Source organism: Passer montanus, unplaced genomic scaffold, assembly GCF_014805655.1.
Source record: "Passer montanus isolate IOZ18808 unplaced genomic scaffold, ASM1480565v1 scaffold11, whole genome shotgun sequence".
Lineage (NCBI taxonomy): Eukaryota > Metazoa > Chordata > Aves > Passeriformes > Passeridae > Passer > Passer montanus.
Genome location: NW_024357613.1, coordinates 16,223,546 through 16,248,863, shown reverse-complemented (window position 1 = coordinate 16,248,863; position 25,318 = coordinate 16,223,546). Strand labels below are relative to the sequence as shown.

Here is a 25,318-nt window from a genome sequence, read left to right as displayed (position 1 = left end):
CTTTTTCAGTCATGCAATATTAGGATAATTACATACTTTCTGAAAATATTTTATCTTAAATAAATATAATTACAGCCCAGAATTACCTGTCCTTGTGTTTCCTCCTCTGTATTGAATGTTTTGAAGAGCACCTAGGGCCTGGGCTTTGTCATCAAATGTATTCAGCTTAAATTCAGATTTTGCCTCATCACTGTACTGCACGAATGAAACCTGAAATGGAATGTAACAACAAAGTGTTCAGTCTCACACCTCCACATTCAGGCCAACTGTCTCCGTTGAAATATGTAAGTCTGTATATAAATAATTTTTAAATAATCAAAAATTATTTTTCAAATATGTCCGATTACGCACACATATACATATTTCTAAATATAGACATCACACCAATGTGCACACATCTTTTTTTTCTTCTTTCCTTCTTACTTTCTTTCTCTTCTATATATAAAATGTAATATGGCCTAAAATGCATACAATCAAATTCTTCCTGTTATTATGGTGAGATATATATGCCCATTTTCTACTTCTGAGCAGATGTACATTATCTACAAAACTTCTTCCAGCTTTTTTTTTTAAGAATAAAAAAGAATTCGTCAATAGGATGTCAATAAAGTTGAGTACACACATAAATGCATACTCGCTTGCCTTAAGCACTGAAATACAATCACTAGAAATTTATTCCTACATAATTTTTACTTTTATTTTTTATTTTTCTCCTTTTAATATTTTGTAAAATTGCAATATTACAGCATTCTATTTTAATGCTGAATATAAATACTTCTGTTATGTATATATTCACATTTCTTTAGTAAATTCCCCTTTAAAAATTATTAATTTCAATTAAAAACCTCAGATTGTTGCATCTCAAGTGGTATGTGACTTCATTATTTTACTAAACATTAGTCTTTACATGTGTCTGTCACCTTTATTGTCTTCTCTACTTCCATATATATTAGCAAGAAGAATATGTGAAACAGAAACTAAATGAACAGGAAAACTACCCAGTGTAGATTAGAGCTAAGAATGATAAACATTGACACACAGTGACTTTAAGGAGTGTCTTTCCTTTAAAAGTCTAGAGAGTTAAAGATAGGGAATCAAATGACTAAAAATATGCCTAGAAGCTGAAAAGCAGACCTTTAACAATGTAAATATCCTGTCAGCCTTCTAACGAAAGAAAATGCATTGCACCTGCAGCTCTCTGCAACCAGAAATACCATGTAAGAAACCCCCTTAGACCTCATGTCATTAATTTCATCTAGTGAAAGGGAAGTGGTTATGGGAACCTAGACATTGATTTCATCCAGCTTCCTACCAGCAGAAGAAAACTGATAATGGTGCAACACTTACGGTAAGAAGCCTGACAGGAAGTTACTTTGACAGAACTATAAGCAGCCCAGGACTCCTGAAAGTCTATCCCTCGTTAGCTATTTCTGTTTACTCTCTCAAAATGCACTAATTCATTAAGAGGACATTTTCATATTTTACTATGCCCACTGTGGAGTGAACCCATGTTAGCACAGCATGAAAAGGTTTCTGTGAGTGCCTTTTTTTAAGGCACGCTGCTACTTAGTGCAGTGGGATTCTAGGGAGCTCAGCAATGGCAAGCCAGCTGGACCCTCCAGGCACAGGACTCATCTTTTACACTGAGAATTTAAAATGTAGCCCTCAATCAAAAGTTAGAATGTACCTAAAAAAAATTTATGATACAAAAGAGACAAAACCTAGGCTATACAAACTAAGCAGTGTGCCAGTGGATGCTGTATACAAATAAGCAAAAATATAAAATTGACCATAAATCGTCCCAGTTTCTCTACCTGGAGGACTCCCACAAACTGTAACTTTTGTATTTCAGAATATTAGCAACTCAAAATAGAGTGGATTTCCCTTGTATTTATAAAATGCCACATATATTTAATAAATAATAGGCTTGCACACCCATATACATGTCTTTTACAGCAATCTAATATAAAAAATGACAGCATTCTGAAAGTAACAATTCAGTTAATCTTCAATTTCCCTCCAAAGTGTGCCCAATGGGAGTAATAAACCTACCTGGATTCCAGCAGGATTGATTAAATCAAAGGCTCCTACTGTACTGAAAACAAATTTCACTACTTTGTTGAAATTATCATCACCAATACTCCAGGAAGCATCAGTCAAGAATACTATGTCTGCTTTGGCACCTCTGCATACTGAAAGTCCAAGAAAAGGAACCCTTAAAATACATCAACCATACCACCATGAAATAAATATTGCTTCAAAATTTGAAAATTCAAGAATGACAAATATTCAGTAAATGTCCTACTACCACACATTCAACCTGGCACATGACTAATGCACTCCACAAAAACATTTATTAAAATATATCAAAGAAAACTTCAAGAAAAGTGAAAGACTTCAAGACTAAAATGTAAATGTTGTAAATTACTTTTTTTCCTTGATCAGCTACATAAAACATTAATTGTCTGCTGAGATCAGATAATCTCATAGATTTTCTGCAGAACTATAGCATATCAATAATATTTTCCCCAAAGGTTTGCAGCTTGCTGTTGTAAACCAGGAAATGCTGAAGTCTAGTAAGCTCTAGAACAAAGGGATGGCATTAAGAAAGGTCTGAATCTTCATTTTGCTAAAAGGCTGTGCTAGTTTTAAATCCACTTAACGTTATGAAAAATGGAGGTAAACTATGAAGTAGTACAGGAACTATACAAAAATATTGAATAATTCTAGAAACAAACATACCATCCCGAGCTGGAGGGATTGTGGGAGGTGGAGGAGGTGTAGGTGGTGGAGTTGGTGCCTCTGTAGGTTTGAGGACTGAAAAGAAATAATAATTTTATTCTACAGCTGAAACAAGACAAAATCTATAGCTAAAACTTAAAGTTCATTGTATCTGTTACCTACCCGTATGCTCCCTCATAGAGACTGGAGGTCCCTCAAGGTTAGGGGTCTGAACAAAGACAGTAGCATTGTATTCTGTGTCTGGTGAGAGGCCAGTAAAACAGTGGCTTGTTTCTGACCCACGAATTGTGATCTCCTGTCCTCTGGAACCTGTCAAAAAAAAGCCCAACAGAAAGAAAGTTAGAACCTATTACTTCCCTTCTAATGCAGCAAGTGTAGAAATGAAGAAACCTCTTGAGAGGAGGCTGGGACAGCACTCTTATTCTTGTCCCATAACAACCTTTCTAGACCAAAACCTGTAGTGATTTTGAACCCTGGAGCACACTGGAAAGTACATTTGCATCCCACATGTGAAACCAGGCAACTGGGAGATGTAGGTTCACTTAACATAAGCAGTACTCCCTCTTTGCAGCTTTTTCACCACTCAAGAAAAACAGGTTATATTCAGAGCTTTAAAACTCAACCAGATGTATCATATGGTTGGTGCTTGCCAGCAATCCAAATAAGTGGTGCTGTCACGGACATTACACAATTATGTTTCTAGAAAATGCAAAAAATAGAACACACTTACCATCAGTTGGGTTTAGCTTCAGTCTGTAGGAAGTTGCTGACCGATGAGGTGACCACCGGATACAGAGAGTATCCCAACCCACTTTGTAAGTTTTTAGGTCAGTGACATTCAAATATACTGTGAAAAGAGAGAGAAAATTTTCTCTGGAAAATAGTATGTAATAGGTAAAGCACATCAAAATGAAAATTGTATTAGCAGTGCTGGTTTGGAACTTGATTTTTAAAAACACTTGCAGAAAGAAAGAGCAGTTCTAGTCAAATCTCTTTATTTTACACCCTACAGATCCCCACCTAGCTATTTGCACCCAGATCCCATAATGGGTAACAGCCCACTTTATGAGTTTTCACATGAAGATGATTTCTTTACAAAATAAAATACCTCCAAAAATAAAAATTTTACTCATATATATAGCAGCATGAAAATAATGTACTTGAGTCATCATAATTAAGAAACTTTTAGAAGTTTCTTAGCTGAGGGCATCATCAAAATCACTGGACATTCCTATGAGGTAAAAGCAGAATATCAAAAAGCCTATCACTAAGCCTGCTTAGTAACATGGTTAGATTCTGTAGTACCCTGGAGACAGGTAAAGATTGACTGCAAGTATAGTATAACAAAATTTTAGGAAATAGACTAGAAAATTTTATTTCATCATGTCATTACTTCAAAACATATTTTCATTACTCTTTCCAAGATTAGTAAAACACTAATCTTGGAAAGAGTAATGAAAATATGAAATATGAATATCTACCGCATGGACAGATGACAAGTATTCCCTATGAGAGGGTGCTCAGGCTCTCTAGCAACCAGACATTAAAATCTTCTCTTAATCAATGTTATTTCATACCAGCATATGTATCTAGCATGACTACAACAAAATTGTTCTGACTTACATGTAGTGCCTTGATCTGTCAAAGGTACGCTCATTCCAGAATCATACTGGGCATAAACATTCACATCATAAGTAGTACTGGGAGACAGATTATGCAAAATATAGGAAGTCACTTCTCCCACAAAAAACTCCCTGGGCTCATTTGAACCTTGAATCAACGAAGCATTAAGAACAGAGAAAGAAAGAAAGAATCATGATTACATGAGCTACAAAACTATTCCGTCTCTCACACATCAGTAAATGTTAACTTCATTTTTTTTTCCAAAACAGAGCATATTGATTTCTTAAATTTTAGCATATTACAATGTTGCAAACAGAACATACACATAGCTTTACAAACTATTGCGCAATGTTTGTGTTCAGCTTCTAGAAATATATGTATATTGTAGGAAGGCCTACATAAAACAAAAGTTCTGCAGGCCATTAGTAGCCATATACCTGTCCAATATCATCTCATATATACCAGTTCATAGCCTTAGAAGGACAAGAACCATTAAAGAGGCTAAAAACAAATCAGGTCACTGTATAAAGTTTTAAATATACAATTCAATCCCTGTAATTGAATGTATGAAACTGCAACTGATAGTTTGTGTTTATTATACAAATTGATCATAAGACTAAAGTTTTCATGAAAATTGGTAAACAGATGAAATAAATAGCTCCTTTAACACAAAATGATGTATATGATTTCTACTGTGATCTGCTATTAGCTACTCACTGTTCTAAGAGTGGTATACTCAGAATGAACAAGTTTTCTTACCCACAGGCTTATATACAATTTTATAGCCAAGAACAGGGGATGGTGAAGGATCCCAGGAAACTCTGAAGCGTGTATACCATTCATCAGTTATATACATATTTTGAGGAGGAAGCAGGCCAACTAAAAAGAAAAAAAACCCATTCTAATTAGGCTAGTAATTGTTTTTCAATTTTTAGAAATGCAGGTTGTTACTCACTCTGCAGGTAACAATCACATCAAGAACATAATTACCTTAATGAAACCTTTACAATGTTGAAGTGTTCAAGGAATCTGTCTTAAACTTAAAAAAGAATAATCAATATGAAAACTATGATTACCAGTTCTGCCATTTCCAGTCAGTTGTCCACCATCTCCATCTTCGTACACAGCAACAACAGTAATTTTATATGGCGTATCTGACTGTAATGGTTGCAGTATCACATTATTCCTTATGCCAGGGACTGTTGTCTAGAACACAAAAAAAACAGAGGTAAATAGATTCACAGTCTTGCAATTGATCAGTAGTGACAGTAGCTAGAAACAAAAATTTGTTCTGACATTTGGCACACTATGTTTTATGTCCATCATAGAAAAAGTCATTCAGGATACCTTAAGGGTTATAGCCTATAAACAATTATCAATTTTTATTTTGAAATACAAAACACTGTGGCCATTACAAAAACATAAATCAAATTGGTTCTTCAGTCCCAACACTCACATCAGACTGAGATGCTGCAGTTCTCCATCAAGATTTCGGTACTCTTCCCTCATAGAAATATAGAAGCCATAATGATGTGGGTTTTTTTCTTGGCAGAAACAAGTTATTCTGAGAGAGAAGCTCTAAATATATTGACATACAAAAATGTCCCTAGTTATGCATCCCTCAATCTCAACTTCCTTATGCAGCCATGCACTCTCTTTTCTAATGAAAATGTCGGTATAAACCCAAAAGTGATCCTGCTCCATAAAGAAGATATAAAGCTCTGAAACTAAGGGAAGTAACTTGAGGTATCTCTCTCAAAAGCACATGCCTGTCAGCACTTGCTATGAATACTTGATTAAAATTTTCAGTTGTTTGAGACTTGCTGTTTTTATGGATTGTCTAATCTTTTCTGCAAAGAAGATATGTGCGTTGACAATATGTGTGTCCTGATTAATGAGTCCAGTAAGGAATTTTCAAACAGTGAATTTTCAGCATATGCTATACAGTAATATAAAAGCAATAAAAATATCATTTTGGCTGGTGACAGTTGGCAGGAATTCTGCCCTTGTCCTCTATAGGATCTGAGCTTAGCTTTGCTATAAACACTCTGTGAATTTTATAAGCTTCAGAATAACTTCTGCTATCATTAAGGTGCAGGAAATGAAACACAATTCATACTGAAACTTAGAACAGCAAGGTAGATGCTGAATCAAAGTTACCATTGCTGTCTTATGAGACTCTGTGAATTCTCTTCAATTTATGAAACACAGACTTATGTTTATTCTGTATCCTAGAACACTGACTTTGTAATGAATACAGTATGAAGTAATAGATGGCTATTCAATCCATCACACTTCAATGAAATGCCAGAAAGCAGATTCTGTTCCGAATCTTCTGATTAATGCATGACTTACATATTTAACATTATTTCACACACATATTTCTTCAAGAAACCATATATAACTTCATGGAAAAAAATCCTGTTTCATACAAACCATGGCTTCCTAACATTGACAACAATGACCCGAAAACCTGCACAGTGTACTACATGTAGAACACATCTTGTCTTTTCTGTAGCCTAAAGAATTAACTGAAAACATCTCAGTGCTTACTAAGGAATTACAGAACTTACATATTCATCAATAGGGTCTCCCACAGTGGGTGAATAAATGATTCTGTACTGCTGAACTGGCCCATCAGCATGGTCCCATTGCACAGAAAGGCTGTTTGTAGTCTCATCAAATACTCTCACATTCCTTGGACCACTGCGAGGCACTGAAAAATGAAAATACAGAAGGTTGTATGGGGCATGATACTTCTAGATCTGTGTCACCCTCATCAATTCAAATGTTGCCCTGAAGCCAAAGTCAAGGGCCCTTCCTGAAACCCTGAATAAATGAATATACATGGGCAGATTAAGTCAATGTTCATGCAGCAGTGTGTGAAGGTCTTAAATAGAAAGAGAGCCAAATTGGAGCAGTACAAAAGGGAGAGAACATCCAGATGTGCAAAGTGAGCTTCTACACACATTCTGTTTCTCAAACTCCTGCAGACAAGTATAACTATAGCCTGTCATATCTTCAAGTTTTAGCTGAATATAGGGATGTTACAGGGAAAACACAGAAGCAGCAAAATTATTTTTGTTGACAGGTTCTGTACCTGTTACTTCTAGTATGAATTTTAGAGTTTAAGCATAACCCAACCAAGATCCTGTGAGAAGTTGTAACAAGGAGATTTTGGTGTTTAGGTGTGGGCAGCAAAAAACAAACAGCTGCGGAGGCCGACATGTACAATTACTTATCAGACCCCGAACATGAAGCCCTTTTTTTAGTTTTGACAACTAATTCTACCCATCTTAGGCTATTTTTTTTTTTTACAAAAGATAAATTGTTATTCACCTGTAATTTGATTTTGAAAAGAGCTTTTTAACTCTTACACATTGAAATTAAGTTTATTTCCCAATTGAAAATTACATTGCTAATTACTCAAGTACCACAACTGACTGACAGCATAGCAAAAGTCCCCTGCCGCAGAGACCAATAATTGCTGCAGGCATAATTCAGATGCATAATTCAGAGTTGCACTAAATAGCTTACGTTATTTGTAATTGTAACTAATTTTATACATTCTTCACACGAGTTGTGATGTATATTTCACAACACAAGTAATGTCTCTTACAGGTTCTTCCCTGTGCTTGGCTTGGATTTCCCTCTCCATCTGCATACAGAGCTATAACATTTATTGAGTAAGCAGTGTCAGGAGTCAAGCGCTCCAGAATCACATCACGAGTGTTGCCTGGCACCACAATCTAAAAGAGAAACAACAAGCACCTATATAAATAAAGTTTCAGCTTATACCATCTCTTTTTAGAAAACAACTTGAATGAAATATAAAAAAATTGGAAACATGACCATGCTGCGCGCTAAGAAAAATAACACAAGTTTAAAATAAACGTGCAATATTGATAAAAATTCAATAGCAGGTGAAAAAAAGAACAAACAGTATAAGGAGCTCTCATTCTGCAAACACAATTGTTACTTTTTACATTTTACATTAAAATAGTTCAGAAAAAATAAGAGAAACACTTAGAAACTAAAAAAGTAATTTCTGTCACAATTTACTGTGTATAAAGGACATCAAAAGTCCTTACGATTCCTTACATAAAAACATGTACATCTACATTTACAATACGGGTGTACATTTTACGTTAGTACATTTATAGTTGAAATTTTAAAACTGCACTTATTTCTACAGAAATCCAAGAAGTCCTACTTCACACCTGGAGGGTACTTTTTTACCTATATCCAGATGTCACTGGCCACCAACCCCCACAAAAGAGTAGTAATTTAGGGTAAGCAGATGGCATCTGGATTCATAATTACACAAATCCTAATAAGCATTTGTTATCTCAGACTCTCTTGAAAAAAAATTATTTAACTCATATTTACCTGCAATATGATAAAGGATACTCAGCCACCAATACAGAGTTTTAAATGGGAGAGTCTTATTTCTTATTTCTCTCATTTTACCAAATTAAGCCTCTTTTAACAATGGACTAGGTTCCTATAAACACTATGCTTTCTGCAGAGACTCTCCTGGGCAGACACAGTTGGCCTGAGTTTACTATTATTTTTTACACTCATTGAAGGAAGCAGTATTCTCTACACACATTTGACTAATAGTATAAAAGCTAAATTACTTACAGATTCTGATGGCCTTGGGCCAGACAGTGGAGCATAATTAATTCTGTATTGCTGTACTGGACCTGGAGCAGGTTCCCAACGAACATTCATGCTGTTTGGTGTGGGATTGTAAACGTGAATGTTTCTTGGTGTTCCTCTCTCCACTAGATCAAGGATAATTTAAATTAAGTTTTACAAAGTTGCTTGTGTAAGTTCTATTCCAAAAAGAATATACAACAGCACTTAAAAGAAGCTGAAAAGTACCTCAGCCCAAGATAAACACATTACTTTTGTTAGCCCAAAATTTACAAAGCTGACAATCTCCATGTTCAGGCTTTCCAAACTTCCATACCAGGCAGCAAAGTACATGTCCGTACTGCAAATTGAAATTATGATCATAACACTTTGTTTTCCTGTTGTTCATCAGATATGTATGAAAAATTACCCCAAACTACACATTTTAGGTCAAGCTGACTGACATTAGTAGCCCAAACTTCCTGGAAAATTTTAAGTACATGCATGGACATTGGCATGGATTAACACCAATATTCACTCTTTGTTCACAAGTATTTCTACGAGCACTACAATTAAAATGTTACTGTTCTGTGAAGTAAACACTAAGTGTGCTGCACAACTTTTGGAGCTAAGCTTGTCTGAGTTAAGTGGACTGAAATCCTCCACACAAATAAGCAAGGGAAACAGAATAAGTTACAAAGCTGCAAAAATAAACAGGTAAACTTTTAATGCAAAATCAATTTCTAATGATCTGAGGCCATTCATAAAAAATTTCTAATATTTTCTTGAAAAGGGCTATTTTACTTACAGGTGCGTCCAGTGTCAGAGGTACGTCCACCATCCCCCTCTGGGAAAACTGGAACCACAGTCACAGTGTAAGGTGTGTTGGGTTCAAGAGTCCTCAGGATGACATAGTTTGTATTTCCTGGTACTGTGGTCTATAAATTTAAAAAGAAAGGGTCAAGAAACTTACAAAAACATGCCAAAAAATAGTTTAAGCTTCTTTTATTTATCACTTATTCCCCTACCATATCTAATTTACAGACTGGATGTGATAAAAACTTTACAAAAGTTGAAGCTCAAAATAACATGGTTTGTGGTATCTTCTAAAACTGCTTTTCAAGAACATTCTCTCTCAGACTTAATACAAAGGAGTTCCATGCATTCCTATATAGCTCCTTTACAGCTCTCTCCACTTTTGGGTCCAGATCCTGCTGTACTAATGAAAGTAGCAGAATCTGCCATAATCTCTTTAATGACTACTATTTAGCAGCTCAGATGCATTAAAATATCACTTTCTAAGTTTAAAAAAAAAACATTACATAGCACTACAACATGCTGATGACAAGAAGTATAATGAGCAGCTCATCTTAGGAAATAAAACTCCACAACACTTAAGAATATTTGTCATCAGTAGCACCTCAGTTCCTATTGAAACAATAGCATTCATGTATGACTCATTTCATGTGCACATAAAATTGCACTGATGTAGAAAAAGAAACACAAGTAGGAAATTATATTTCCCAGTCTGCAGCAAGGGTTTCCTATTTTCAGGATTCTTTTAGCTCTTTAGTAATTAAATAATTTTGGGGGATGAGAATGTGGACTTTTCTGCTTCCACCAATACCATTGAAGCCTACAGTCACATGACTTCTTAGCAGTAAAGATGGGTAGAAATGAAGTCTCCCAACTTTAGAAGCTTTTGTGCACCCTCAAGTCAGCTTTACATTCACACACAGTGCCCTAGGGATAAAGAAACAAAAAACTGTGTGTGGTATTAAATCCCACGCTAAGAACTAATCACTGATGGTCTACTTTATAAAATCAAACATCTGTAATACATATGGGAGAAATTTTCATGGAGTTGCCATGCATTTTCTCCAGAGGGGCTATGAACAGAAAAAAAGCCACTGCATAGGCAAACACGACCTACTTCACCCAGCAGCATTTCTCTCACTACCACCATGAGCTGTAATTTATCTGAGATGGTTAGTGAGATCCACATGAAGAATTTACCATTTCTTCTGCACCTCCAGCTGTAGGTCCATAAAACACTTTGTATTGGCGAGGACTGCCTTCTGCATGATCCCATCGAACATTCAGAGTACTAGTGGTTGGGTCATAAACCAGCAAATTCTTCACAGTGGTGAGAGGTTCTGAAACAGATCAATAAGATGTCAGAAATGTGGAACCCTATTCTCTCCTTTTTGCTGTCAGATCACATCTCTGTAATGTATCCTTAGGAAACTTTGAAAATAGGTTTAGTAGCTCATGTTAAATCTTATTTATCTTCATTGCTCAGAACACATCAGCTCTATCCAACACCACAAACAATGCTAGTTAAAAATTTATTTCTGGACACTACTTTGGAATTATGCAATAATTTCATTAGGATTTTTTCTTCATTCCTCACCAAACCTATTGCTGTGTCGGACTTTCCACTGCAAGTCCGTAATTAAAGTAAATGCAACTGAATTAATAATTTTACAATTATATAATTATTTAAGTAAATACATTGAAATGGGTTTTATACCTGGAGTGTCTCTGATAGCAAATCTCAGTGATTTCTATAGCAGGATCAAAAGAATATAAAATAGTGGAGTCCTAAAGCTCACACTATGAAGGTCAGCCTCTCAATTGAAGGTGCTTAAAAGCACGCTAATATGAGAGTAACATGCCCTCAGATGCTTTAAGGTTATTACCAAATTATGGCATAAAACAATTAAACAAATTTAAATTAAGAAGAAGTTCCATAGTAAGATTTGGGTTTCTCTCAGCTTTAAAAACTGGGCATCCAGTCAAAGGCAGTGGTCAAAGGTTCCTCTACAGCCAGTAGACTGACAGGTGTTCTTACTTCAGAAACTTGAAAGCCACCAAAGGAAAAATGACACATACATTTTCACCACAAGAAAGTTTTCTCAGCTCTTCTGAAAAGCAATATATGGATATTGTCTTGTATCTATAGGTCTTCTTGTACAAGACCTGAAGATGTTACTCACTGGTTCTGCCTCGTCCTGTCATTCGTCCCCCTTCACCATCTGCGTACATTGATGACACAGTAATAGCATATGGTGTGTCAGGCTGCAGCTTCTGTATCACCACACTGTTCTGTCGTCCCCCAACAGTAGTCTGCAGCAAAACAAAAGGAAAATATTAAAATCCCTTTTATACCCTCTCTTTTGTGCTTATTGCTACAGTAAAGAATGCACGTATTTGATGCAGAGTGGAAAACACACCTTTTATACCCTCCTCTCTTTTGTGCTTATTGCTACAGTAAAGAATGCATGTATTTGATGCAGAGTGGAAAACAGTGTGTATCAATGCTGCGATTTTCTTGTGACTGGCACTGACAGTAGACATTGAACAGTAGTAATATTTAGTACATATTGGTTTTAGCAAGTTAAGACTTTAGACAAAGCCACTGTTCTTTAAAATCTCCAAACTTGAATACAACTACAATTATATATAAACTCCCAGTTCTGTACCAGCACAAATGATATTGTAACTCCTATCATTATTTGTACTTTTAAGACTATCTGCACATTTTCAAAGCCTATTCAGCTAACGTGTTCAGCATAACATTTCCAATCATCTGCTGTTGAAGAACTGACAACGAGCAAGCATTTACTCATCTTCACATTTCATAGCAGTAGATTATTTTAATTTACAAGCAGACTATTTTAACTTACAAAGGGGGTTTTTGTACTCAAGTGTACAAAGCTCCTTTTCGCACAAATGGATATTGTAACTCCTATCATTATTTGTACTTTTAAGACTATCTGCACATTTTCAAAGCCTATTCAGCTAACGTGTTCAGCATAACATTTCCAATCATCTGCTGTTGAAGAACTGACAACGAGCGAGCATTTACTCATCTTCACATTTCATAGCAGTAGATTATTTTCATTTACAAGCAGACTATTTTAACTTAGAATCAAAGGGGGTTTTTGCACTCAAGTGTACAAAGCTCCTTTCAAAGCACAAATGCTTTCATCATCCCATCATGGCTGCCTCTACATTTTAGTATGTGACTGCCTTTCAAAACCTGACACTAAATGATCATGATGGTCTCTGCAGTTCTGTGTGCAGTTATGGCAGACCTTTTTTTCTGTCTTCAAATCACCTGTGATTCCTCTTAGTGCTGAAGCCATTAAAAGTCAGACAGGGCAACCAAAAAAAATCCAGAAATTATATTTTAAATACTTTGGTGGGACTATTGTACTGCCTACCCAGCACCTACAGTTTAATAAAATATCAGAGTAGCAAAAGCAGACAAGGAATTATAATCATATGACTGCAAGTCATTTGGAAACAGACATTAAATGCCATGAGCAGAGTAGGAGAGTTCTGTGTGCTCTCCTTAAATAGAGGTGTTTTCTCCAACTGCCACTGCTTGACTCTATCCAGCTGTAAGCAATTAAGTTTATTAACCATATTCTTTGCACAGATTTCAAGAGAATCATTATAATTCCCTTTTTACTCCACTGCCTGCAATTAATTACAGATGTTAATTAAACATATTGCTGTTCCTCCTTATTCCTCTAGAGATTTCTCACTAAAATAGTGTTTGCTCAAAATACTTTGCAATTACCTCAACTCAAATGCATGTTGTGCAGAAGAGAGTTAAAAAGGGCGTGTAAATATCCAACTGATTCTAAAGTAAATATTCCTAGATATACTTCTGAACATGTGTGATCTCCGATTACAGAGGCGAGCTAGATGAATGTGGTTCTCATCTGAGACTGTTCCTCTGACTCATTTGACAGTAACCACAACAGCCTCCCACTACAGAATAGGGCATTTTTAAGTAGCACACACTTCTGATAAACAGCCTGACTGAATTACCATTCCCAGGCTGTGTTGCATAGGCTGCCAGTAGCCAAAACTGTTCACACTGACAACACAGGGAAAACTGGCTGATTTTAAAGCACTGTCTCTTCATAGCATTACATCTTCTCATCACATTAAAAGAGTCTAAAATACCTTCAATACTTCATCAGCACATGTTTTGCCTGTATTTCTCTTTGCAATTGCTACCTCTGTGTGTTTATTCTGACCCTAGAGCAGTGAGAGAGAGTCTCAACTGTTCACAGCATGTTCCATGGCAAAGTCTTCTGGTAACATGGGAACTACACTATGAAAATGATGGCAAACTCTGGACTATGAAAGTAGTCATGGTAGTTCATATTATTGATTGTCCTGACACCTCTATCTGTGAGTTCCAGCCTTAGATGCTGATTGACTTAGTCCTCAACACATTTTATTTTAGTTTTATCCATGGATAAACAGTGAACTCAAAAGATCTTTTCCAACCTATGATTATGTGATTTTTGAGATAATGGGATTCATCCAAAATTATTGCTGCTCAGTTAAGAGTATTCTAACTTGGATTTGAAAGGGAAGGAAAAAAAGGTAGGATTATATACTTATTCACTACAAATAAAAATCTTCATGTAAAAGGTAATGAATATATTCAGTGTTGTGCTTCGAAAAGAAATTCTTCCAATGGATTACTTTGCAGAAGGTTGCATTTAAGGTTGAATAACTTTAGCACTTTAAAAATTAGTTACCGACTGTTCAGGGCCATCCCCACTGATAGGCTGGTAAATGATCCTGTATCTCTGCACTCGACCACTGGCAGGATCCCATTTGACAGTCAAACTGTGTGAAGTTGCATTGTACACCTGAAGGTTCCGTGGGCCACTCTTTGGGGCTGAGAAGCATAATGAAGAGGAGAATAAATATGTAGCTCACCAAAGAGCAGAGACAAACACTTAATTCTTACTTTTAGGGCTGCATAAATGCCTGATCAAGAGGAAAATGTATTAAGTACAGGGGAACATAAACTGTAATGTTTGTAAAATAATAAACATGTGGTAATCTAGTGTTTAGTATTCTTCCAAATACACAATAATATTTATTAAATGATCTCAGCTTTTTAATGTCAACATTTGTCACAGTTTAGAAAAACAGAGTTATGAGTTTCCTTCAATAAAATGGTACCTGGAAATTCAGATTCTTACCTTGTGTAGTGATAGGTACCAAGGGTACTAGGAAAAAAGTAGAAAGAATTTTCAGAATTCTTGTATGTGTATGCCTTCTCTTTCAATAACTATGAATAACAACATGCAGAATCTCTTTATTTACTTACATGTTCTTTCACTGCCAATGAGCTCATCACTTTCTGATTCATCAGGATAGATGGCAGTAACTGAGATATCATATAATGTATCTGGATTCAAATTTTCAAAGACCAAACTATTCTCTTCCCCATTTAAGATAGTCTTGTGAATAAATTAAAAAAAAACAAAAGGAAAAGGTAAATAAACAAAACCAAAACATACAAATGAAACAGGCAAACAGAGTGGGATATAACTGAGCTTTTACTCAGTAACATTACTGGACATGCTGTAAGTATGTGTCCTACACCTTCCCACTGAATTTCCAAGTTATAGGCCATTTATCAATTACATTTCTGAGTTTAAAAATACAGCCTCTGAGATACTGCCCACAAAAGCATAGGGTGGCCCAAAACATACAAATGAAACAGGCAAACAGAGTGGGATATAACTGAGTTTGATTATTCTTACCTCCTGTTTTTCTCCTCTTCCATAGGGCCCCCATGTTATTCTATATAGAGAGACATCTGGAGCTCCATGATCCCAAGTACCTCTGAAACTATTCGTAGTTATATCTGTGATTCTGAGATTGACTGGTGCTGGCACAGGCTCTATTATGAGAAAAGGAAAAATATTTCACAAAATGTAAATACAAAATAAATACAGTTAAACAAAGGAATTACTCAGACAAATAATTTAGAAGATTATGTAGAAGATTCATCTCTCAGCTACCACACTTCTAATGACTACAATCAAACACAAAAAGTAGTATTACCTAGTCCACAAAGCAAATTATCTCTCATAAGGTCACATCATTAGGTCATTGTCTGATAAAACAGACCTCAGCAGATGTCACAACTCACATGCCTACTCAAACAACTGAAGCCCTGGCTGTTACATTTTGGAGTTACATGGAGTGAATATGAACTCCCATAGACACAGGTCAAGTTCCAGCAGGAGTTTCTCACAAATCTTAAAATTCTTTATATAAGCCAAATAAGTCGCCACTTATTTAGAAAGAATTCACAGAGGTTAACTGTAGGTTAAGGAGGGAAAATATTATAGCCACTGGGAAGAAATATGTAAATAGGTAGAACCAGAGAATTAAACTTGAAATAATTTCTTTGGCAGACCTTTCCTCTTCTTTCCTTACAAACACATTCACACAAAACCACAGTTACAGAGCAAAGACTAGCACAACAGCAAGCAGGAAATCTCACAAGCATTTTAAAACACATAAGACTACCAAATGAAAAATTCAGAAGAAAAAATGAGAGAGAATATTAATGGGATTTTTACCTTTTCACTGCCCCCCAGATGGAGGGGCAGTGAAAAGGTAAAATTACTCTTTTCTATTGTAAGTTTTCTGGTTAACTATATTCTTAAATCCTGTGCTTTGATGAAGATGACAAGTTGCGTGATAGCTGCTTTCTCCTTTCAGTCTGGCACATCTCTTGTATGGAGATCAGCTCCTACAGCTTGTGCAGCTCCATCTCCTTGCTTTTATTTGTTGAGGTTATTCAAAAGCCACCTTTATGACTGTCTAAAAGTAAAGGCTGCTTTAGCATTCCATGATGCAAAAACTCTCTTGCATCAGAGGCAGGATTGTGTCTCTCTGATCCTCTAGCATATGGCCCAGCTTCTGACTCACTTGCCTAGATTTCTGCAAAGACTTGCTAAACCTTTCTTCTATTGTCCTTATATTTTCTAATAGATTCTACACCTACACTTCTCCTTCAGTCTTTAAATAGAAATAGTTTTACTTTAGTGGCTCTTCACCTCTCTGCAGACTTCAATGCTGTGTTCAAGGCAGTAGGACACAGCTCATCTAAGATTTTTGCAGTTTATTATATTGCAAATAATGCTACAAGTGCAAATAAAGTATTTCTCAGATTAAATTAGAGCTTCACATAAACTCAGTAGCATATTGCAACACATACCATTTAAATCAAACATAAGGCAAAAACAACCACAGGAATGATTATTAGGAAACTTACGAGTAACAGCTTCTGCATTTGTTGGTATGGATTCCCCTTCGTCATATACAGCAACAACTTTTACATTGTACAGTGTTTGGGAGGAAAGGTCAGAGAGAGTAATGCTGGTTTTGAGTCTGTCAAGTTCCACCTAAGAATAAAAATAGTGACTTAAAGGATTGAAAATTGCTCTATTTCTTACTCTGCATTTGGTCTAACGGCAGAAAATCCTGCATTGAAAAACAAAGTATTCTGCAGTAAGTTTTACCATTTGCCCTTAAATTTACACCTAAATTTTGAGTGTACTCTACTAATTCCTTTGCAAAACATATTACATCAGAGAAACATAGTCCTTGTGGATTATTCACTGATTTATTCATTTAGAAAAAAGGATGCAGACTGAACCTTTGGAAAATTCTGGTTCCTTTAAAAAATTTAATTCTCCAAGAGCTGATTTATGCCTAGCAGCACAATTAAGAAAAACTTGTACCTAACTAAAAGATATCTCTAGCAATGCTCACACATGTTCTGTCAGTAGGCAAAGGGATTAACATACCTTTATTCCACTATCCTGTCCTCTTAATTGTAAGCTGTTCTTAGACCTTGGCAGTACAATATTTAAGCAGAGCATATATATGGTTATTTACCAAAACATATTCAAATTTTTCAGCCAGTTTGAGGATTTTTTCCTCTCTGGAGGAGAAGGAGGAAGATGAGAGTACCCAAGAAATCTATCTTGTGTTCATTCAGTTTCCAAGAAATCCATACACTTTCCAGACTGCAATCACTATGAACTGATGTTCTTCACTCTCACTGGTGAGTTATAAGACTACCTTTATCATTATTTTAGTAATCTAGCTTCTCAAAATAAAACTTTCCTAGTACTTTAAAAAATTTACCTCCTTTACATCGGCATCATCAGCTATTTTGTATCTTAGGATGTATTTTCTAACTTTTCCTGGGGCAGGATCCCAAACGACTTTCATGGTGCTGTGAGTAACATCCTGAATTGTTAAACCTCTGGGTCCAGGCAAAGGTACTGTAAAAAAAATTATAATAGTAAGTGAATGCTATTCATAGCAGAGGTATAGGTCTCTCACAGATAGAAGTGAACTCTCTTCACGTCTTTCAGTTAAGGTCTTTTCAGTGAATGGAGGCAACCACTTTCTGACAAGTTCATTGTCCTGGGCATTAGATGAGAGAGTTTAGAAGTTTATTTTCCCAGCAATGAGTAAAATAGCTATAAACTATGGTAGTTTCAACTTTAACTTATGAGCACAATACTTCCAAAAGTATCAGGGATTAAGACGATAACGTTTGGTTACAATAGCCACTTTTCATCTATGGTTAATGGTTTAAAATTTTTAAGAACATAAAAGTAGCCATGCTGCATGCATCTATACCAGAAGCATAACTCTGTCAATAGGAAAATTTTAAGGAAAGGCATAAAAAAGGAAGCCAATTTAGATTATTTTTTTTTGATATAGCATGTTTCTTTAGTATTTTCTATGCTTAAGAGGATGCCTGAATTTGGGAACAAGGTTTTTAAATTAATACAAGCAAAATTGAAACCTTTTAAAAACACTATGATCTCGAGATTTCCTTCATTTTTTAAGTTTAAAATTATATTGTTCCCCTTCTAGTAATTGGACCCTTCTCATTGAAATTGCCTTTGAAGTCTTTGGGAAATGTGTAAGTGTTAGAAAATGCATAAATCATGTTCCCCTTCTAGTAATTGGACCCTTCTCATTGAAATTGCCTTTGAAGTCTTTGGGAAATGTGTGTTAGAAAATGCATAAAACACGGTTAAGATGGTCTTATAAATGAAACAGATTATATAAAAACTGTTGCATGAAATATAATTAAAATTAGGTGTTGCTGAAGCAATAAAGCAAAAATCAAGATGCCCATACATGTCACTTCCTGTGTGGTGAGTGGGTCACTCTGCATATCACCAAACAATACGTAAGCTGTTAAAGTGTACTCGGTGTTGGGGATGAGATCTACCAGCTGCACCTCATTCACTGATGGTCCCACACGCATCTGCGCATGAAAAATAACACACCATGTTTAAAAACTGAAGAAAGCAATGGCAGAAAAGCAAACAATGATTTAACTTCAAGGGAATTTTGTTTGTGAGATTCACAGTATATTTACAGTTTCCTGACTGATGTCATTGTATATAATATCCCAGTAAGTTCACTGCACTTCAAGAAGCACATGCCAGTCTTTTGACTATTATGATAGTCTAACATTTTTTCTTAATTTATTTTTGGTATGGTACAGGTAGCAAAGATAAATTCTCTTACCTCTTTCTCTGTGGCTGGGACTGTGGCATTCACAGGTTCATATGTTAACAAATAACCAGTAGCTCCATTGAGAGGTTCCCATCTCACTCGCATGTAGGTTGATCCAATGTCATAAACATTCAAATTTCTAACTGAAGAGATTGGCACTGTCAAATAAAAAAAAACATATTAATTTATTTTGTTCAACTTCTTACTATTTTATATCACAAGTCATACCACTGAGAATATTGCATATGGGTATTAGGGCATGTTATGTGTAGTAGAGAGGTGATCTGCAAACAGTGGTATTTAAATGCCTAGTTTAAGAATGAGGTAATGGTAATACTGTTTTGAATGTGGCCACAGATTTTTTACATACACAGCTAAAACTCTTACAAGTCTGCACTGGAACATGTTAATCTTGTAAAAAGCAACATTAACTCACTTGAAAATTCTAATATGAAACAACATGACTGGCTTGCGATCTATACAGAGAGGATTTTTGTCCTTTCTTTTTGTTTTCTATATTTCTCAAATTACTAAATAAATGAAAAGTTTCCATGAAACCATAAGAAAAAGTAATGAAGACTTCATAAAAGTTATATATATTTTAAGGATTTTTGACAAGCTTAATACAAAATAAAGAAGTGAAATGAACAGCAGACATTCAATATTATTAAACAGGTAGAAGAGCCACCCTATGTTGCATACAGCATAAATATACCTGAAATCAATGTAGACAGCTCATAGGAGAAACATAGCTGAGTTATAACTCACAGAAGTGGCATAATTGTGTTAAATTAGCTTGTGTTAATTAGAAATAATTCTGTCTGGTAGTTGAAGGAATTAATTACGTAACATAAACAATTTGTTTATGATCAGATTTCAGGTATTTATAAACTGTCTTGTAATTCATGTCTGTTGTTCTAGTTTTGTACAGCTGTGCTTTATGAGTCTAGAAAGAAGCTGGGACCAATATTTTCTACCCCACTGCAGTTTCACTTTGTTGAAGTCTTCAAGACAACAAGGTCTGAACAACCAGAGTAACACAATGCAGTTTGGTAATTCAAATTAAATATTTTACTTCTGCTAAGAAGAAAACCCACAGTGCTGAAAGTTCTACTGGACAGCTCCCCAGGTGCCAAACTGGCTGTTAACATGTTATTCAAGACCCATTCCTAACTTACAAGTTGTTTCCCTGCCGATCAGAGGTTCACTGCTTTCATCTTCTACCACAGAAAACACATTAACCACATATTCTGTTTCAGGCTGCAGATCTTTCAGAACTGTTGTTCTTTCCATCCTACTTACATAAAACTGCAAGAGAAGCAATGTTAATCACTGTAAGAAAAATATGTTTGTAATCTTATCTCTAAGAAAAGCAATCATTCATTGTGAAACTGCAGAAATCAATGACAAAGAGATAAGTCTGGTCCTAATTTTGTATACATTTTGTCTGACAATATAACATTGTTTTTGCAAAGCAAGCTGTAGGGAAATCTCAGATGGACACTTGTTCCAAACTGTGCTGGATCTGCTTAGCATCACTTACAGTGCCTTCTGATTTCACACATGGTTTACACTTCTATATCACTAAAGAACATAAAGAAAGGACCAGGAAAAAAAGGGCCACTTCAGGAAAAATTTCAAAATCTGGGATAATCTAGATGGTTACAGCACAAGGCATTGGAAACACCTTGTAGAACAGAAATGCCTGGAACAAGTGAAATTGTAAAGTCAATGTGCACTGGAGCAACAGCTCAAACTTTAATCAAAGGCCAAATCTTGAACTCTCCATGAGCCAAATATATGATTTAAAGCCACAATTAGAGATGGGACTTTCAGAGCTAGGTACACAGAGGGACCTAACTACTTTCTTCTAAACACTTAATTTTCCTAGATCTTATTCTGTTTGGTTAAAAACAGTAATGAGCAATTCAGATTTCCCAGGACCAAGAGTTGCCAGACACTGGCTCTCTGTGTAGAGAAGTAGTAACCACAAGATAAGTTTGATCCTGTGCAATAATCAGTTTGGAGTCATATAGTGTTAATCTGAGCACTTCTTACAACCATCCCCCACTGTCTTGTTCTCTACAAAGCAGGAAATACATTAAAAGGATGGGGGGGGCCTACCCACAAGAATGGTCAGAAAATTTCTGGCGCAGAAATATTTCAACTAATATATGACAGTGGAGGATAAAAATAAAGGAGTTACTAGAGTTAGAAGACAACTCTTTATAAGATATATATTTTACTTCTGGATTCATGACATTAAAACAACCAAAGTAATATATATACTCCTAATATTTACCATGGCATAATATTCTTGACCTCAGGAGCATTTTTAAGTTGTTGTTATACCCTACTCAGCACAAATACAGAATTATATTACCATGATATGGAAGTCCAGGGTTATACTGGTAAAAGATGAACATACAATACTGACCTGTTTAGGACTACCTCCAGAGGTAGGGTAATATTCCACTCTGTATCTATCAACACTCTCAGGAGGTGGGCTCCATCTCAGTCTGAAAGAACGAGGTGTTACTTCTGAAATAACTAAATTTGAAGGAGGTGGCAAATCACCTGCAAGAGGGAAGCAAATCAAAAAGATATTAATTTATCTTGTCAGAAGGGGAAAAAAAAACACTTTGTGTAGTTGCTTATATTTCTTTTTCCTCAGGAATTCTTAAAACAACTGCATGAAGAGATAGCTTATGATTAAACTCAAGATTAAAAAAGTTCCCTGTAACTCCTATTCCACCTTCAACACCTGTGTTTCACTGAAGAACCATCAGCTAACTTTACTTTTTTTTCATGCTCAGCTTTGGTTTTGGGCTGTCAGGCATTAATACTTGAACAGGGCTGCTAAAATTTTCCTTATTGAATGAGTAACATCAAAAAACATGCCACAATGAATAAAAAGCTGACACACTAAGATACTTCACAATTCTGGGGAGAAAAAGAAGACACATCCAGGAATGTCATGCTGTGTTAGTTATAACAGATTCACTGTTGGAAGGAAAGGAAGGACCCCTGCAGGGTAGTCCAGGTGGTCTGCACAACTTCCTCACACCAGCAGCTGAAAAAACAGCCCACAGCTAACACAGTGTTCCCAATAAGTAATAAAAAGGAACTAGCGGTGCAAGCACATAAAAGGATAAAGAATTAAATCGACTGAAAGTGTGATGTACCTGGACCTTTCACACTGTTACACAGATTCGTGGTTACATTATCAACAATGGTAGACAGGAAGGAGAAATCTGCAACATTGTAAGCATGGATGTCATCTGGATCTGTTGCAATCTGCTTCAATTCATTTTCATCTGCATTTTTAATACCTTACAAGAGAAGAAGAAAGAAAAACCTGTTAGAAATGATGGCCATGAAACACAATAACATGCAATTAAGTCCCTAAACACATTCTTCAAATAACCTTTTATGTACTTATGTATGTGGCCACTTCTCTGTGGGTTTAGACGAGCAGGAGGGGGTTGCTGCAGGCCATGCCTTCATAGAGTACTTACCAATTGCGTACAGTTCCACTCCCTCATCTCTGAGCTTTCTTGAAGGGGCGACTACATCATCTTGTGATTTGCCATCAGTGATGAGAACACCAATTTTGCGAGCTCTGGGCCTTAAGCCGGCAACTGGTTTGAAGTTGTTTTTTAAGATGAAATCTAAGGCCATTCCTAGCATGACACAAAGAAAGTAACCATCACTGTAAACTATTTTCATATAGTAGTCATGGTAAAAGAAATTGTTTTTTAAGATGAAATCTAAGGCCATTCCTAGCATGACACAAAAAGTAACCGTCACTGTAAACTATTCATATAGTAGTCATGGTAAAAGAAACTAGTGCATCCTAGTGACTTCACTCTGAAAACATAGTTCCACAGCTTATTTCCTTCTAGAAGCATTTTGAATCTAATTGCAGCCCATCATCTACATCTCAGCACTCATACTATTCAGGTGCTCTCCTACCTGGTGTGCATCTCCCTCCTGACTTCCACTACCCCTCCTTCTGGTTCCTGGTTGTCTTCATCCCAACCCTGAAATAGAACTGACCTTTCTTCTTCTCATAGGCTCAACAGCAGCACAAGCTCTTCATCACCCAAAACCTCTTCTAACACATTTGTCCTGAGTTTATAACCTATGCTGGGCCTCTTCCAACCATACTGAGCTGAACTGTTAAGTCCCTTTCATCAGGGACACATTTGAGTTCACTGAACAATATCAGGGTCAGCTACTAGAATCACTTTCACCGGAGTTAAAGTAAAATCCTGGCACTGTGACATACCTGTCAGAGTATTGCCTCCTTTGTATGGTAAATTTGCTACAGCCTCTAACAAAGACTGTTTGGTTCGGTAAGCATTGAGATTCCATTCTGTCCTGGGATCACCACTATACTGTGCAAGACCTGGGAAAAAAGCCATCATTTACTCAGTCGTTATGTGTCTCTGTAGCAGTTATGCTCCATTTTCCTTCCAACATATGAGAACTTACCAATCTGTACTTTGTCAGGACCAATATCAAAAACTTCAACAATACGGGCAATGAAGTTCCTGATGGTTTTAAAATTTGGCCGCCCGATACTCCATGAGCCATCCACCAGCAGCACAATATCAGCTTCTGCTCTGGTTCTACATTCTAAACCTGCCGTGTCAACCAGAAAAATATAGCCTTAGCATGATGGCTTTCTTTCCCCATCCTTTTAGATGACATATGTCATGAGTTAGCTTCCAAAATAGCTCTAGTTTTATTCACTGGCACTCCATCAAGTATGACCTATTTGAGAGCATTATTCACACTAGTCAGTGGTTCCATGGCAAAAGCTGTCTAAATTCCTTCATGTATGTTTCCTTTTAAAAATAAGTCTTTGCAAATGTCAAGGCCAGTGCTCTCCATTGTCATGTCACTGTCTGTTTTGGCCTTTAAATATGGCTGATTACTTGATTTCAGAAGTTTTGTACAAGACTACTAAATGAACCACTGATATGGCAGTAAGCACTATTAGATTACTTGATTTCAGAAGTTTTGTACAAGACTACTAAATGAACCACTGATATGGCAGTAAGCACTATTAGATTACTTGATTTCAGAAGTTTTGTACAAGACTACTAAATGAACCACTGATATGGCAGTAAGCACTATTAGATTATACAACTTTATGGTATTGTAGTCTGCCACATATAGCTAAACTACTGATTAATTTTCAACCATGTAAAAGTGGGATCAACAGCATGTATTACAATCACTTTCAAATAAATAGAATTCTTCAATTTTCAGGGGAAAAAGACATAATAATACGTGTGGTATAGAAGTTCACATGTACAGAAAAGAAAGAGCACAATCCAGAGAAGACATACAAGCGTAAACATAGGTCAAGAGATATAGAGGGAACAAGAACAAACATTCATATAAAGCTGCAATGTTTTCTAAAGGTAGGAAGTTATTTCAGATATCTTCAGTTTACAAATTACAAAATAAAATATGCATCATATTGTTCTCATCACAAGGAAAATCACAAAATATTTATACAAAACAGAATGACACAATTTTATCCACAGCCATTTGCAAATTAACAAAAAAAAAAAGCCAAAATCCTTTCTCTCTTTTTTTCTTGTAGATTTTGTTACCAGCTGCAAATTTTCTGGCTTCCTGCCATCAGAGCTTCTGGTCTTTATATGGAAGAAATCCCATTGAGAAAAATCATCCACACTCATCACAGTTGAAAGATATTGTGATTTCATACATGTTCCACAGAATTGATCCAACACTGTAGACTCATGAATATAACTATTCCATGTACCTGGGGGTTAAAAGCATGATCCTCTTCTGCACAGAAAATATAGATCTAGTCTTTAGTCAGGACAATAAAATCAGTTGGGAGTAGGGTTTAAGTCAAACTATGTTAGTTCAAAAAATCGCA

General features: G+C 35.9%; 1 protein-coding gene across 6 annotated transcripts in view; it reads right to left on the bottom strand.

Moving 5' to 3' along the window:
• Positions 1–25,318, bottom strand: part of COL12A1 (collagen type XII alpha 1 chain) — a 100,631-nt gene that overhangs the window by 32,095 nt on the left and 43,218 nt on the right. For 5 of the 6 annotated variants that reach the window (XM_039728835.1, XM_039728846.1, XM_039728865.1 and 2 more), the window contains 28 exons: positions 23,893–24,042; positions 23,687–23,806; positions 22,914–23,078; positions 22,581–22,727; positions 21,833–21,972; positions 20,574–20,703; positions 19,408–19,553; positions 19,012–19,141; positions 17,998–18,137; positions 17,120–17,249; positions 15,594–15,733; positions 15,155–15,287; positions 15,027–15,053; positions 14,574–14,716; positions 12,003–12,132; positions 11,020–11,159; positions 9,812–9,941; positions 9,010–9,152; positions 7,985–8,114; positions 6,939–7,081; positions 5,442–5,571; positions 5,125–5,244; positions 4,366–4,512; positions 3,473–3,589; positions 2,905–3,051; positions 2,743–2,817; positions 2,053–2,192; positions 87–210 (listed from right to left, as the gene is read on the bottom strand). In XM_039728835.1, coding sequence (XP_039584769.1) covers positions 87–210; positions 2,053–2,192; positions 2,743–2,817; positions 2,905–3,051; positions 3,473–3,589; positions 4,366–4,512; positions 5,125–5,244; positions 5,442–5,571; positions 6,939–7,081; positions 7,985–8,114; positions 9,010–9,152; positions 9,812–9,941; positions 11,020–11,159; positions 12,003–12,132; positions 14,574–14,716; positions 15,027–15,053; positions 15,155–15,287; positions 15,594–15,733; positions 17,120–17,249; positions 17,998–18,137; positions 19,012–19,141; positions 19,408–19,553; positions 20,574–20,703; positions 21,833–21,972; positions 22,581–22,727; positions 22,914–23,078; positions 23,687–23,806; positions 23,893–24,042 — 3,657 coding nt within the window. The remainder of the gene's footprint in view (positions 1–86; positions 211–2,052; positions 2,193–2,742; positions 2,818–2,904; positions 3,052–3,472; positions 3,590–4,365; positions 4,513–5,124; positions 5,245–5,441; positions 5,572–6,938; positions 7,082–7,984; positions 8,115–9,009; positions 9,153–9,811; positions 9,942–11,019; positions 11,160–12,002; positions 12,133–14,573; positions 14,717–15,026; positions 15,054–15,154; positions 15,288–15,593; positions 15,734–17,119; positions 17,250–17,997; positions 18,138–19,011; positions 19,142–19,407; positions 19,554–20,573; positions 20,704–21,832; positions 21,973–22,580; positions 22,728–22,913; positions 23,079–23,686; positions 23,807–23,892; positions 24,043–25,318) is intronic. The other variant, XM_039728856.1, reaches the window with a different exon arrangement.